The 16,353-nt window shown below is 38.5% G+C and overlaps 1 protein-coding gene across 3 annotated transcripts in view; it reads right to left on the reverse strand.

The window, feature by feature from the left end:
• The window catches only part of LOC142330329 (uncharacterized), a 291,326-nt gene that overhangs the window by 93,771 nt on the left and 181,202 nt on the right, over nucleotides 1–16,353 (reverse strand). For all 3 annotated transcript variants that reach the window (XM_075375555.1, XM_075375554.1, XM_075375553.1), the window contains exon 3: nucleotides 1,671–1,714. In XM_075375555.1, coding sequence (XP_075231670.1) covers nucleotides 1,671–1,714 — 44 coding nt within the window. The remainder of the gene's footprint in view (nucleotides 1–1,670; nucleotides 1,715–16,353) is intronic.

Raw genomic sequence — 16,353 nt, forward strand, 5'->3', positions numbered from 1 at the left:
GGCTAGGATGAATAGGCTGTAAGGAAGATATTACACTCTCCCTATTACGTATAAGCTGTTGTATTATTTTATTTACAAAATGTATCGTATAGGCAAAAAATGTCCGCAACCGAAACTGCAAGGCGAGCGGTTGTTTTATCGATTTGATAGTTCAACGATTAAATTATTTATTAAAAAGTCGATTATCGTACTGTAGATGAAGAACACACGCTAAATAAAATAATATTTTATTTAGTTTCGCCCATTTTGTTTTTAAAACTACTGCAGAAAGCGATACGGTAAACTCCTGATACGGAAAAGAAATTTCAGGATAATGCAAAATCAAACTCAAAAACACGTCGAGCTTAAGCGGCAAATAGACGTGAACCAAATAGCTCAAAAGATCCATTAAAAATAAAACGGAATTTAGAAATACGGTAAATTAAACGAAAGCGGTTAGATTAATCGCGATTAATATCGATAAGTTAGTGTCGATGGCTCGTTCGAAAATCAAATCGGTTAAAACTGAACTCGTTTACTCGTCTTTTGTTTATTCGCAGAAGATTCTTTCTTTTTAATACACGATCGCGATCTAAGCAAAGTCATTTTCACTCTATAAACCGATTTACTTTCTGCATATTCAAAGTTTTCCAGAAAAACGTTCACGCTATTCGGCGCGAAAATGTGAAAGCTATCGGGACGACGATATACCTCTACCGTCACGTTTTTAGTTTCGATGAACCTTTCGTGTCCGCAGGCGTCTTTAGCGATTTATAACCCTGTTGGCGATACATATCCGGATTCACCGTTGTTTTCGGCATCGTGAATTCGCTTCACCGATCGTAGATCGGTTCACTATCAGCGTTAAATCGCAATGAATACTTTTAACGTTAACCGATTTAACCTGTTTGAGCGGTAAAATTAGCTTCATACAAGAAATCACTTATACGACTGTATCGTGTCTAGATAATCGCTTACAACGCGTAGGAGGAAAACCGAAAATTAAAATTATTAGCAAATATTTTTTAAAAGTTTATTCTTAATCTTTTTTGCTTTCGTTAAAAAGCGGTAGAGCGGAACCCTGTTACATCTTTTAAAAAAAATTATAATCTTCTAAAAATTTTGATCCGGCTATTTAATACTTATAAAACAGGATAACGTGAATTCCACAATTTCTTGCGAAATTTTAAAGAAATCAAACCTCATTTCGGATATTATATGAAATTCTGCCAACTTATTTTGAGATCCGATCGTCTTTGTAGGATGAAATTCTGATATAAGGATTCGTTATTTCTGATTTTTTAAGTTACGGAAAGATTTAAATCGGCTACTAAACCTATAACAGGGAAGTTTTCCAGTAACTCGGCTCGTTATGGATTCTCTCATTTTCTCAACGGCTAAAAAATTGAAGTTTTTGAAAGATATATTCCGGGAAAATTAAGTAAATATAAATATCGATCGTCAAAAAATTCATCATTTCCCGGCGGAAAGATTCGCACTTCATCTAGTTTCCTGATAAAATTTTAATACAAGAACCCGTTTTGTACGGTACACCGATAAAGGGGATTTATATTTATAAACTTCTTCCTCGCTTAATCGTTAAAAGAATCGGAAAATTACGCACAATAGAAGCGTTACAATTACGATTACCTACACAAAGCTATTACAGTTAACGACGATAAGTAACTCACCTGCTGGCTCTTATTCGGAAAGTCGTGCGGCAGCTTTAAAATGTCTGTAAAAAAAAAAAAAAAAACGTAAATATTTATCGGCAAGCGATCAAATAAAACTATCTTCAATATAATATTCATGTATCGGGGCGGGATCAATGTTACATAAATAAAATATAAATCGCCGACTCTCATTCAGCGACGTAGTAATTTGTTCTTTTATATCGACGGCCAGTAGTTAAATATGTTACATTCAAGTTTCTGTTTTTCTTGCCGCTAATAAAACCTGTGCGTAAAATATAAACAACGAAACCGTTGAATTCTTTAAAATTGTCAAGTCGGAGCTTACTGTCGTAAGTCGATTCCGTTTTAATGCGTTTTTTCATTCCTCGCCTTTTTCCTGATCGTTTAATCTGCAAAAATACGTACTAATCTAAATCGCCGATTATTTATTTCTACATGAAATCAGAACCGTAGTTTAATTTAAATTAAGGTAAAACTAATATTCACGGTTTCTCGTGAAAATTCTCTGTCAAACGCTTCTCCTTATAAGTCTTGAAAATAAATAATCTAGAATTAATCCGAGAATTAATTTATCTAGAATTTTCCAAAGTCAACCGAAGCGCCTGTTAAATCGTTTTACGCGTAAAACTGTTCCGAGAATCACCCTCGTTTATATTATGAGATCTTGTGTTATCGTTCGCGGTAACCGCAGTATTAAAAATGTATGTTTATTTACTACATTTAAAAAAGACAAATTTTCTGTCGGTAAAATTATTGCGATTTTTATCAGCAGCCCAAATTAAAATTAAACCGACCCCGTTTTCGACGTCCGGTTCAACCGAAGGGTAATTTTAACGTCAAACCGATGTAAGATTATTCTAAACCTTAAATTAGTCGCGTAATCGCCGAAACGGAAACGATTTATTTAAAAATAAAAAAATATTTTATTAAAAACAGATTTCAGTAAGCCTAGCTAAGCGTTCTACAGTCGAGCGATGCGGTCAGTGTAAATGACGCGCTAGAGTTAAGTCGACGGGGAGAGTCGAGCGGTATAAAATAAGCGGATATTATTTAACGATATAGACAAAGAGAACTGAACGCGTAATCGAATTAGATTCGATCGATTAGACTCAGAACCGAACACCAGGAAATACACCGATGAATAATATCCATCGGTTCGTGAAACGTAAAGCGAGGGGCGCTTCAAGAAAATACTTAAAAAAGCTCTGAATATTATAATCAATATTGTATATAGTATCGCTCGATTAGGCAATCAAACATTTAGTGCGCGCGCGCACACACGCACACACACACACACACACCAATATGCCCATTAATGTTCTAAACCTACACAAATGCAACAAACTGGGGGATAGGGCCTACAGTAAATATGTTCTGACTAACTTCTGCATAGACAGGATGTGCGACTCTGATAACCAGCCTGAATACTGATCGATCGTGGACAGAGATGTACACGAAAGAGAAAGATAAAATAACTGTAATAAATAACTGTAAAATAAATTACTAACTTTTTACCGACTGGTAAATCAGTTTTTTTTGTCGTTGTTAGAAATTACAGCCGATATTAAGAACCGATCATCGGTGGTACATTACTTATCGGCTTTGACCGACAATTAATTTTTATTTACGGTTTAATTAATGTTTTAAAAATAATATTCTACATACGAGTATTTTTTAAATCGGTCCGACCACTGATAGTAAACACAAGTAGAATTCTCGGTTTCTCGCAGTACCAAGTTGCGTTTAGCGTATAACCTTCCGCGTTTTAAATCCCGGGAGGATGACAAATTAAAATATCTAGATCGCAGGATAGTCACCGTAAATGATGGATATTCTCAAGAAAAGTACAGAGCTACCCGACCTCGATTCGGGGATCGATCTCCGAGTAAATATTCGGAATCTTCGAATGACTACGGTAACCCGAAAATGAAACCCGGAGTGTAAGCGAATAAATAGCGATATAATCGCTTACAGAAGTACGCCATCCGGTTAAAGGTACCCTGGAATCAAAAGAAAATGCTTTGACAAACGATAACACTAAAAAAACTAATTCTGATATAAGCAGTAAGAACTTAAGATTTTCGCTGGACCGTTTGAAAACGCTTACTAAGCTATCTCGTCGGTTAATATTTTATAGAAAGGAAATACGTTTACCGGACGGTACGAAAACCTCGATATAAAACAAGAGTAAAAATTAAACAAGACACATCGATTTAGAAGCTTTAATGTCCATACAGGGAGTCTTAATCGGGAACAACGCGGTGGTTATTGTAAATATCTGTACGAATATTTAAACGATAGCGTTTCTGGTCGTTCTTATAGTAGTAGATCGGACGAATTTTGTCCGATTCGGCATGCTGTTGTACAAACAAATTCTCTCGTTGAAGTCGACGACAAATTATTTTCCGCGGTGGAACGCTATTTATCGTAAGATCAAAGCTACAACGCTTTCAGGTGCTCGTATTCTTCTTCTTTGTTTTCCTGTTTAGCCTCCGGTAACTACCGTTTCGATAATTCTTCAGAGGATGATAAGTATTAGTGTAAATGAAGTGTAGTCTTGTACATTCTCAGTTCCACCGTTCCTGAGATGTGCGGTTAATTGAAACCCGACCGCCAAAGAACACCGGTATCCACGATCTAGTATTCAAATCCGTGTAAAAATAACTGGCTTTACTAGGACTTGAACGCAGGAACTCTCGACTTCCAAATCAGCTGATTTGGGAAGACGCGTTCACCACTAGACCAACCCGGTGGGTTTTCAGGTGCTCGTCTACCACTATTTTTTGTCACGACTAGGAGGCGCGTGTTAAAGAGAAGGAAAATTCACAACAAAGGTTTTAATTGTAGAGCGTATGAGGAGTGTATTTGAAAAATATGCCGTGAAAACACAACTCGATGAGCTGTGCGTCTGCGGGGAGGTCCAGTCAAATGAACACCTGATGTTTGAATGCCCTACTCTTGTGGAGGGGGGGGGGGTGTGTCAGAGACCGGGCCAATCGAGGTCAAGGGGAAAATTGGCCACTCACAAGCGGCGATCAATGTATCATCACGATTAAACGTAAATAAACTATACGCAATATTAAAGAAGAGAATGAAAATAATTTAAGATTTATCTTCACAAACACGTTCCTACAAATATTGGGAGGCGATATTTCACTGTTATACGCAAGTTCCATTACGATATTCCAAATAATCCTAAATAACTCGCTTCGTATTCGAACAAGAAGTGTCTTCGTAGCATTAATAACATTTAACGCCCGGTCGTATATTGTTCGTTACATTTTATTCACCGATGAATATATTTTTACGAGAAAGGGAATACAAAATTTGAAGAATAATCAGGCACAGATGGCCAACTGAAAATCCGAATGTAATTAAAAGAGTCAATCTTTCAAAACCGATTTTCGATAAATGTATGGTGTGGTATAATCGGGGACCAGAAAATTGAATCGTTTATTTTTCAAAATAAATGTTCTAGTATCGTTATGTATCTTTCTAGTATTGTGTACAAAGGTTTTCTACAAAATCAATTGCCAGTCCTTTTAAAGATGTATCTCTTAAAAAAAAGGCAGCACGTATAATTCCAACATGACGGTGTACCACGCACTGGTACACTTAAAGTTAAGTTTTCCGAGCACATGGATCGGTCAAGTCGGCAAATTAATTTGCCTCCTAGGTTCCCCGATTTAAATCCTTTGTGGGATCATTTAAAGGAAGTTGTTTAGTAGAAAAATTATTTCCAAAGAAGAACCGGTTTGCTTGGCATTTCTCCCGCCACCACCCCATTCGGTCACCCCTAAAGCATAAGATCGAATGTCTGTGCCAAAAACGACAACTAAGCCTCGAACAGGTTAGCGACCAGAATCCTAACATAGCTCCTAGAGCTTGAACATAACAACCGCATCAAGGAACTCCCATACGGTCCAGCAATGCATCTCTCGCCACATTGACTTGACGCTTGTGAGCGGGCCAATTTTCCCCTTGGCCTCTAAGTTCCAGGGTGGCCCGGTCTCTGGGCCCCCAAGAGTAGGGCAGTCAAACATCAGGTGTTTATTTGACTGGAACTCCCCGCAGACGCACAGCTCATCAGCAGCCAGGCAGAACTGAAACAGATATTGATTCAAGTTAACACGGTTGGTGAGCACCTGGGCACCCGCTGCCCTTAAAAACGAGCTCGAGGCACACCATCCCCGGAGATCCTGTATAAACTTATACACGGATCGTCCGTTAGTCGTGGTGTCACGACTAAAGGACAATCCCGATGCCATTCCATCCTGCTATGCTTCCATCGCGAGGGTCTGTAGCCTTTTCCGCAGGCGGGAGACGGGCAACTGAACAAATTTAGATCTGGTGCATTGTGATCACCGATCCGCTCCGGTACTGGCTCGGCTCTCGAAAACGCATCCCAAATACCTCGGCCTCCCGGCCTCTTCGCAATCTACACATGGTCGCCCGAACTTTCACCACTAAATCGAATAAGACAGCCTATTAAAATCACCAGTGCGTAAAATTAAGGCTTTGTGCTGGGCACTACTTAAATTTTGAAGAAATGCTCTACTCATATCCAACCTATGCGCCTAAACGGGCGCCGCGTATGAGGTCATGCTTTCGAAGACACCTCGGTACACCGTGTACATTAGACCACCCGACAACCCGTAGTCTTTCCGAGAAATCCTCTTTGTGCATCTGAGACGGCGACCCCTGCTACTTGTCTAATGCGGTTACTAAACAGCAACTTTTCATCAAGCAAAACACCTATGTACTTATGAACTCTAACTCGGCCGATTACACATCCTTTATATTTAATATGAGGGTTACGACTGTGCAATAATTTGTCTGAACCCTTGAGAAACATAACCTTCGTCTTTGGCACACAAATCTTTAAATTTTGCCTGTCCATTCAGCCCTCTGAGGTTGACAAAGCCGCTTGCGTCCGGTCTTCTAGTTGTGATCCTGAATTACCACGAACTAAGAGGAGACAGTTATATGCGAAAGCCTGGGCCGTGACGCCCTTCTGAAAATGTCAATCCTACAAATCCGTCGAATACCAGGTTCCACAGCAAGGGACCGAGAATGGAACCCTGCGGGCTTCTTCTGGTGATGGTTTTTTCAACTAGTTTCGCATCCTTAAACACAGCCGTACGGTTAGAGAAATCGTCACCTACAAAGGCCTGCAGGGCTACGGGAACGTTGCGGCGTTCCAACTCATAGAGAACAGAACTCCCACATAAGGAAGAAAATGCTGTCTCTATGTCATTAAAAATTGCCAAAACATATTTACCAGTCGGCGCTTTCCACCTCGGCAAGAGCATTTAAGATGCAATCCTCGGTGCCAACCCTTTCATGGAGCCGTATTGGCTTCGATTTAGAAAACCGTTCATATCGATGTAGGATTCTGCTATATCAAATTTTCTGTCTGTAACACGATTTCCATTTCGATTTGCGCAAGGAGTAACACTTAACTTTTCTGTGGAACAGTGAATCTACGCAGACTTTTTTTTACACTCGTTCTTTAGTTCTACTGTACATGAGACCCCTCTGTACAACGTACGAATGGCCGTTGTCGCAATGAACACTGATTATACGGGTGAGAAAATTCCAATTACGGCTTCCACTATGTCTGTCGCCACGCCGTAGATAAGAGTTTAATTTAAGTCAAGTTTTTAATTTTATATAAATCTATTTATTACAGTAGATGTAGGTTCGTAGTCAAAACAAAACGAGTTCTATTGCAGTTCTGTACGGATTGATTAGATCATTATCGATGTGAAATATTAAAGTCCATACACGAAGCGCAGCTGTTTTTGCAACCGTCATTTCGGGCAGTACGGTGCGCGCGACACATATACTCGTATATAATACGACTGCTTGCTTTCTCAACTCGAGAAAACAAGTTATATTAACAAAATTTAGAGTAAGAAGCAGCAGCAAATTTCGCTTAAGGCGGCCACGATAATGCAGCTAAACCCGTAGTGAAGTTTTGAAAAACTGTTTAATAGATTTGTCGGGTTTCATTAGATTATTATCAGATAAATACGTATTATGAAATGCGTGCACTGCGATAGTACTGTGCGAGTAAGCACAGTAGAAATAAGCAGCTTGGTAAAAATGTCGACTGCATAATATAATATTTCCAAGCGAATGCTAACGCCACTGTCCAATTTATATTCTAGATATTCATACTTAATATTTTTAAAACGAGAAATAAATAAACAGAATACTAAAAACTAAGTATTTTTCTTAATTGTCCATTATGCGCCTTTAAGAATAAAGTTAGAAAATTCTAAATTCAGTGGTCTGTACTAAAGGGGAAAAGAAGAGCGGACTGAACAAGATCGATGGCGATCGAGTAAGATGGGCGACCGTTGCGAACCGGGAAAGAAAGTACAGTAATCGACATGGAATCTCAAATAAAATAAATACCTTCGGAATAAAAGAAATACCGGTATCCTATATCCTGAATATTCTTTCAGGGACATCGTACGCGTTTAGATTTTATAATTTCTTTACCGAATCTAGTAAGTAGTGTAGTTTTGAATCGGAGAAGTCCGCAAAATAGTAAAGAAACAAGCACACACAAAAAAGCGCACACATTCATTATATAAAACCAATCATATAACAGTCATACGTTCCTGTTATACTATTAGATAGTATAGAAATATTGCCATTTCTTAAAGTAAAAAAATAACTTAGGCAACTGTTAATGCGTACAACTAAAATGCTGCAAACCGGTAAAATAAAACAATAAATTCACTTGTAATCGTCAGTAACAGATTGATTATTTGCAACAAAATATAAAACTTGAACGTTTTAATTTTTTATTCGGTTTATGTATTTTGAGATCCTAGTTAAAAGTGTTTCGACAAATTTTTTAGTATAATGAAAAATAATACTTTCGTATCGTTTAAAATAGTAACGTGTTCCTGCCACTATTTTTAATTTTTATTTAAAGTCGACTTTCTAAAACCTTTTTTTTTCATAGACTCGATTACATCGATTTTAATTTTTTTTTTACTATTCATTACAGCAAACCTAAAAGATTTAGGATTCCGATTTTTTGGGTTTTACAATAAATAGGTTTCTCGAAAATTACTAGACATACACGCAGTTCTGGAACTTATTTTTTTCAATATTTGAAGTCAAAAAACTCATAGAACCTCCAAATTTACTCCTTAATTTGGGTTCCGAGAATTTTAGTACGTCATTTTACTCTTGAAGCAGAAACGTTTCGGTAACGATAACCTGAAAACGCAACGTTTATAGGAATCTTTTTCCGGTTTATATTACCGTCTCAAATTATTTCAAGAAGATTATCGTGTAATTTTAAATTTAGTAACTTTTATTTACGAGCGTGATATTTATGAATACTAGCATGGAATGGAATGGAATGCAAAGTTGGCGGGAGTTTATTTCTCCCTACTTATCGCAGAACCTGGACAGAGTCCCTTGCTGCTGGATGATTCTAATCGGGCGTGTTTTTTTAAAGGTTTATTTTACATGACGGGTCTAATTTTTCAATTTTTGTGTTATTTTATATTTTGGATTTTAAGGACGGATTTAATTGCATTCCAATCCGTTGTTGAACCAGCGTTACCGAACCCATTTTATGGGCCGACCGCGGAAGGCTAGGCTTATGAAGCCTGTCCTCCCGACGTAATTCCCCTTCAGACCGTCCACTGAAGTCCTTTCGGTGCTAACGCTTCATAGGCTAGCAGGAATACGCCACAACGGGGCACTAACTATAAGGAGGGAGCAATGCGATCCCTACTCCGGAGGAGTCGCAATTGCTAGTTTATTTTTACTTAACTTGTAAGTTTTAAAAAAGAGAGGTTGTGTAGAAGCTCATCATCCACTTCTGTTATGGCTGCCTTCCAGGACGCATCTCTGCTGGGCTCCAGTCCGTGATGTTGGGGTGAGTAGAGGGGTCTTCCTTCTTCTTCATCTTCTTCTTTCTCTTCTTCTTCTTCCGATGACCTCTTCATTCTTCTTTGGCCTGAATTTTCGAGAATTGGTAGTAACCGAAGTTACATACCGTTAACCTTAAAATTCCCGAGGCCCCGAAGGGCTGAACGGGGGAAAGTGCAGGTTTCTTCGTTCTTCCGTGCTGTCAGTGGCTGCTGGGCTTGTGACTGCTGGGCTGATTGGTGCTGGGCTCGTTCCCTCGTTCTTCTTTCTTGAAAGGAAAGGTAATAGGGAACTTACAGATTGGTGATACCTAATCGCGATCGCGGTGTTGGGGCGGCGATTGCCTTAGAAGAAGCAAACAGAAATTATTTACTGCACATAATTATTAATCTCTAGACACACGTATGTCCGGGAACGGGTTGGGGGAATACTAGCAGGCACCCGCGATTTCGAACCGATCGTTCGATGAAAATCACCGATAGTTCGTGTAAAATATTTCTTATTGTCATCTATGAACGTCCAAATTATTAAGTAATTATTAAGTCATCGTTCGTTTGTCGTTGATACGTAAAATCAATTTTTGATAATTTTGAGACGTTTATAAACATGCGGTAAACACGATTCATTTAAATAGAGAAGATAGATGAAATTTTTATTTCTACAGAATAATGGAAACGGTGTTTTTATACAATTTTATACATCAGCCCGTCGTTATGAATTACATTTTTGATTCTTCCGTTATCATAGCGTATAAAGAGCTCGATGCTCTTGTACACTCTAGAACAGCCCGTGAGAAAAGCAAGTAGCCCGTAAATCTACACCAGCTAATCGTAAAGTTTGACCTTGTGACTGACTTATGGGTGGTTAACGGCAAAAACATATATTAACTGAAACTGAAGTCTTTTAAATTGAAACCGAAAGTTAATAGTTACGATCGGAATACTAAATACAGTTCATTTTCCGCAGCCTGTTAAAATAGTCGCTTCAAAGGATATGTCTTTTTAGAAACTTAACTTTCAATAACACAACTGCGGCGGCTTCAAATTTCTCATGAGAATAATTGGAACACCTCCTTTTAAATTTAGATAAGTATTCAAAAACTCAGTCGGGTAATGAAATGCGTCCTCTTGACTCAAGACGGTAGTTTTTCGTCTCCTGGAAATTTATGCAGTATGCAGCTATTTATGACATTTACTTATTCATTTCTTGGTGCTAGTATCACACCCTCGCATAACCGTGCATCATCGTGAAAATTTATAGACTCGGTGAGTCTCCGCTGCTGAAGAAACTTCGATATAATTAAGGCGACAGATGGGAGAAGCGAGTAATACGGCGCACTGTCTGACTAACTCGGGTGCTTATCAAAAAAGTAAGTGAATAGATTTTGTAATAATTCCGGTTCTTTTTAACATGTCGATATTAAACAAAGCAGAAACCCTTTTGCTTAGCGCCTCATACGATCGTGGAACATTTCATAGAAATCGGTTCAGTAGCTTCTGAGATTTGGGCGGACAAGAAACCAAGCGATTGTGAAAACAGATCAGGAGATATTAATTAGGCCAGTCTGAGAGAAAAAGATTACACCGAGTAACACTCTTTGTGCTAGAAAAATAAATTTATTATTAAAATGAATATATTGAAGAGTTATACGGAGGAAATGAATTAGAAAATGGTTTTATAGAGGAAGAAGAGGAAGTTGAGGAGGATGAAATGGGAGAAACAATACTGAGATCTGAATTTAAGAGAGCATTAAAAGATTTAAATGGCAGAAAGGCTACTGGAATAGACGGAATACCTGTAGAATTACTGCGCAGTGCAGGGGAGGAGGCGATTGATAGATTATACAAACTGGTGTGTAATATTTATGAAAAAGGGGAATTTCCATCAGACTTCAAAAAAAGTGTTATAGTAATGATACCAAAGAAAGCAGGGGCAGATAAATGTGAAGAATACAGAACAATTAGTTTAACTAGTCATGCATCAAAAATCTTAACTAGAATTCTATACAGAAGAATTGAGAGGAGAGTGGAGGAAGTGTTAGGAGAAGACCAATTTGGTTTCAGGAAAAGTATAGGGACAAGGGAAGCAATTTTAGGCCTCAGATTAATAGTAGAAGGAAGATTAAAGAAAAACAAACCGACATACTTGGCGTTTATAGACCTAGAAAAGGCATTCGATAACGTAGACTGGAATAAAATGTTCAGCATTTTAAAAAAATTAGGGTTCAAATACAGAGATAGAAGAACAATTGCTAACATGTACAGGAACCAAACAGCAACAGTAGCAATTGAAGAACATAAGAAAGAAGCCATAATAAGAAAAGGAGTCCGACAAGGATGTTCTCTATCTCCGTTACTTTTTAATCTTTACATGGAACTAGCAGTTAATGATGTTAAAGAACAATTTAGATTCGGAGTAACAGTACAAGGTGAAAAGATAAAGATGCTACGATTTGCTGATGATATAGTAATTCTAGCCGAGAATAAAAAGGATTTAGAAGAAACAATGAACGGCATAGATGAAGTCCTACGCAAGAACTATCGCATGAAAATAAACAAGAACAAAACAAAAGTAATGAAATGTAGTAGAAATAACAAAGATGGACCGCTGAATGTGAAAATAGGAGGAGAAAAGATTATGGAGGTAGAAGAATTTTGTTATTTGGGAAGTAGAATTACTAAAGATGGACGAAGCAGGAGCGATATAAAATGCCGAATAGCACAAGCTAAACGAGCCTTCAGTAAGAAATATAAGTTGTTTACATCAAAAATTAATTTAAATGTCAGGAAAAGATTTTTGAAAGTGTATGTTTGGAGTGTCGCTTTATATGGAAGTGAAACTTGGACAATCGGAGTATCTGAGAAGAAAAGATTAGAAGCTTTTGAAATGCGGTGCTATAGGAGAATGTTAAAAATCAGATGGGTGGATAAAGTGACAAATGAGGAGGTATTGTGGCAAATAGATGAAGAAAGAAGCATTTGGAAAAATATAGTTAAAAGAAGAGACAGACTTATAGGCCACATACTAAGGCATCCTGGAATAGTCGCTTTAATTTTGGAAGGACAGGTAGAAGGGAAAAATTGTGTAGGCAGGCCACGTTTGGAGTATGTAAAACAAATTGTTAGGGATGTAGGGTGTAGAGGGTATACTGAAATGAAACGACTAGCACTAGATAGGGAATCTTGGAGAGCTGCATCAAACCAGTCAAATGACTGAAGACAAAAAAAGAAAAATTATTAAAATCGATGAAAGCGTTAACTAAAACGTACTTAACATAATTAGGCCTAATAAAACCTAATGGCTAAGTCGTTTCTTTATCCACGCGCTCGCTCGATATTCTTTGAAAGATTAAGCTCGTAATGAAATTTTTTAAATTTCTTTTTACAGTATTTTGAATAATTTCCGCGCGCATTGCAAATCGACAACCAAAATTGTTTCCTCTCTTTCTTACAATTTTGTGACCGTTAATTAAATTATTCGCGAACGTACATAAAATCTGCCGTCCTTAATTTCTCGCTAACAAATGAAGATATCATCTAATTGATTTTTGGTGAATCTAATCTTCATGTGAATATCAAAACACTAATTTCTAATTTTTTTGAAATTTCGAGTTTAAAGGGTTAAAATAGATTTTGAATTTTTTTTTAAATCCGCCTATTTTTACTTCCTTGTACGAAGTTAAGGAAGTAGAAAAGTCTGATCGTAAAAAAATGTTTAACAACAAATAATAACAATACAAAAAAAATTATGAAATTTTATTTCTGATTAATAAAATTGTGTGTACTTCTCATTTTAATTCAAAAATTTTTACAATCAGAGGTTAATAATTATTAATTAATAAATTAATATATTTAAATTTAAAAAAAAAAGTTAAAAAAAGATATGTCTATGAATTCGAACCGATGTGTGTACGGTTACGGATCCGACAAGTTCTCACACCTCATATCTATTTGAGCGACGATAAACAAAGTTAATACATAACCGATATAAAATGCTAAGGAAATTTTTACGGCCGTTTTTCTCGAGTATAATTGAATATTGCGTGTTAGTATTTTGTGACGAAGACACATAAACGGTTTACTATTCACACACGCAGTACGGTTCAAATCGGTATCCCGAAGTCCGTTTCTTCCCCTAGTTGGTTATAATAATATTGATCTAAGTGCCTTATGCCGATATAACTTTTTATAGATAAAGAACGCAATAGTTATTTTTCTTTCAGAATTAGAAATAATTTGCTTAAGAAAAACAATTTGTTTTAAACATTAACCATCGATCGTAGTGTACTAAGATAATTTTATTTCCAAATTTTATCTTGTTCAACCTTTTACACAATCTCAAAAACGATTAGCCGTAGAATAATGATTTTTTTTATTTACAACTGTTGTAACATCTAGTTTTACACCACCCTTTTTTATTGCATTCGACTGGGCAATCGACATTTAGAATAATTAAACGTTATGTTGGTAATAACCATGTATAATATATCCCGTTGAGTGTGGATACTCAGCCCGAGTGGACGTGTATTTCTAGCTCTGCGATTTATGCGTTTTTGGTTTGGTTTTTTGCGGCTTTTTTATCGGACAAGTAGTGAAGAATCATATCGACGTAAGGATAACGGACAATTGTGTTAAATTTTGTGAATTTTGGTGACCGGATTGTGCTGTAATTACGTTTTTTTCTCTTGTAACTTTTTTCTCCATAAAAGCCGATGTTAAATTGGCCGTTGAGGCTAGTGAAAATAAGTTAAGTCGATAGACAAGTAACCACTAGTTTGTGACGTCACGGCTGTTGTAGTAAACAACAACTTAATTATCAAGAATAATTATCGACAAAATAAGTTATACTAGTGGAATTTTTTTTTCTAAGTATTTGAGGCTCTTATAAAGGGGATGTTCCTTTCCTAATAACTCCTTCCCTGACCAATATTTTCCAAAATCCTCTCGGATCTATCCGATCCGACACCAATACCTTCCATAGAACCTCCCCATCCCCCCCCATTTTTTTGGGGGGCGCTTTTGGTCGGATACATATTCGACCCCCCCCCCCCCGACGCCCCGACCACCCCAATTTTTCTGACGACAGATTCGGGATCATATATTTTCCAACCTCCCTCAAACCCACCGTCCCCCCTACCCAAACCCCCACCACCACCCACAAGTGGGGTATCTACGAACTTGGAATTGAGCCGAGACTTCAATAAAAATACTGGTGATTTTTTAATTCCTTCCCTATGGAAGAGGGGATGGAATTAAGTGTTTCCGGGCCTTCTGGCCCCCCAGAGAAGAAAGGATGGAAGGCAGCGGATCTCAGAGGGACTAAACGAGTTAGAGCCGGTTCCTTCGAGGAAGAAGAGACTACCCCTACATTGTGGGATCTCACAAAGCGGTTTCCAGAGTTGTCGGCGCGAGGGAGACATTACAGGTCACCTTCCTCAGGAAAGCATATGGTGACACTAAAAACGCCGTCATCACGACACATAGAGGTGCCACAAAGCTGGTGACATCAAAACTACGAGTTGGCTGGGTCCATTGTAGGACCTATATTCGTGTTGAAGGAGAGCGCTGCTACCGTTTTTGGGGCACCGGACATGGTAGCAGAGACTGTAAGGGCCCGGACAGAACCAATCTCTGTTATAACTGCGGTGGCGCTGGACACCGTATCCGGGAATGCAGAGAGGCATCCAAATGTCTTGATTGCCGTAACCCTAACCACCGCACCGGGGGCACTGAATGCGGAATGAAGCGCGATGCCTAAAGTCTTACTAATAAATAACCATCGAAGCCTCCTATCCCGTGACTTGGTGGAGGAGACAGCTAATACTGGAAAGTACAACTTTGTTGTTGCCACCGAGCCTAACGTATACTCTGCGGCTGGGTCTCGATGAGTGCCAGATACCGCTGGGGATGTGGATATCAAGAAAATTACTGGAAACTGGGACTATAGCTTATATTTGAGTACTGAAGGAGTCGTTGTGATAGAACTCTGTAACTATATATTGTTTGGGGTCTACATAAGCCCGAATGTGACGCTCGCGGAGTAACAAGCCAGAATGCTCGGACTGCAGAGGATGGTCAACGCCCCAAAGAGGGCAATTCTTGTGGGTGATTTCAATTGCCGTACCGTAGCGGCTGGGGCTGGTTCCTCGAACAACAGAGGACTAGCGCTAGAAGAACTACTAGGAACTACTGGGCTTGTGTGCATCAATGATGGGTCGCCCACTTTCTACGCTCACGGGCATTCCTTTATCCTGGATCTGGTATTGATCGACGGTAGATTTCCACCAGACATGGTGAGCATGCAGGTTTTGCAAGTCGAGACTGCAAGTGATCATTTGGCTGTTTCTGTTGAAATCCTTGATACTGAGACTCATATTAGAAATCAGCATCTATGCTTTAGACTTTCGGAACATCAGGTAGAGACCATTGTTCGCGAAGTTGCTACAAAACTAACGGATGGCAGACCGGTCGCGCCAGATACATTACAACAGATCATGAGCATTACTGAGCTGGCCAGGCTCCCCGAAAAAGCTACCAGACATTACCCTGTCTATTGGTGGTCTTCCGATATTGCGGATCAACGCAGGGTTCTGCAATCCATGAAGAGGCGCGTGCAGAGACTTAGAACGAGAGCATACGAAGCTGATCGAGACCTGAACACGGCGATTACACAATACCGAGCAGCAAGAAAACAGTTAAACTTCATGCCTTTTTTCATGCTTAATCAGCATGAAAAAAGGCAGAAGTGGAGGGAGCTATGCAGTGAACTAGATGCT

This window comes from Lycorma delicatula, chromosome 9, assembly GCF_047948215.1.
Source record: "Lycorma delicatula isolate Av1 chromosome 9, ASM4794821v1, whole genome shotgun sequence".
Taxonomy (NCBI): domain Eukaryota; kingdom Metazoa; phylum Arthropoda; class Insecta; order Hemiptera; family Fulgoridae; genus Lycorma; species Lycorma delicatula.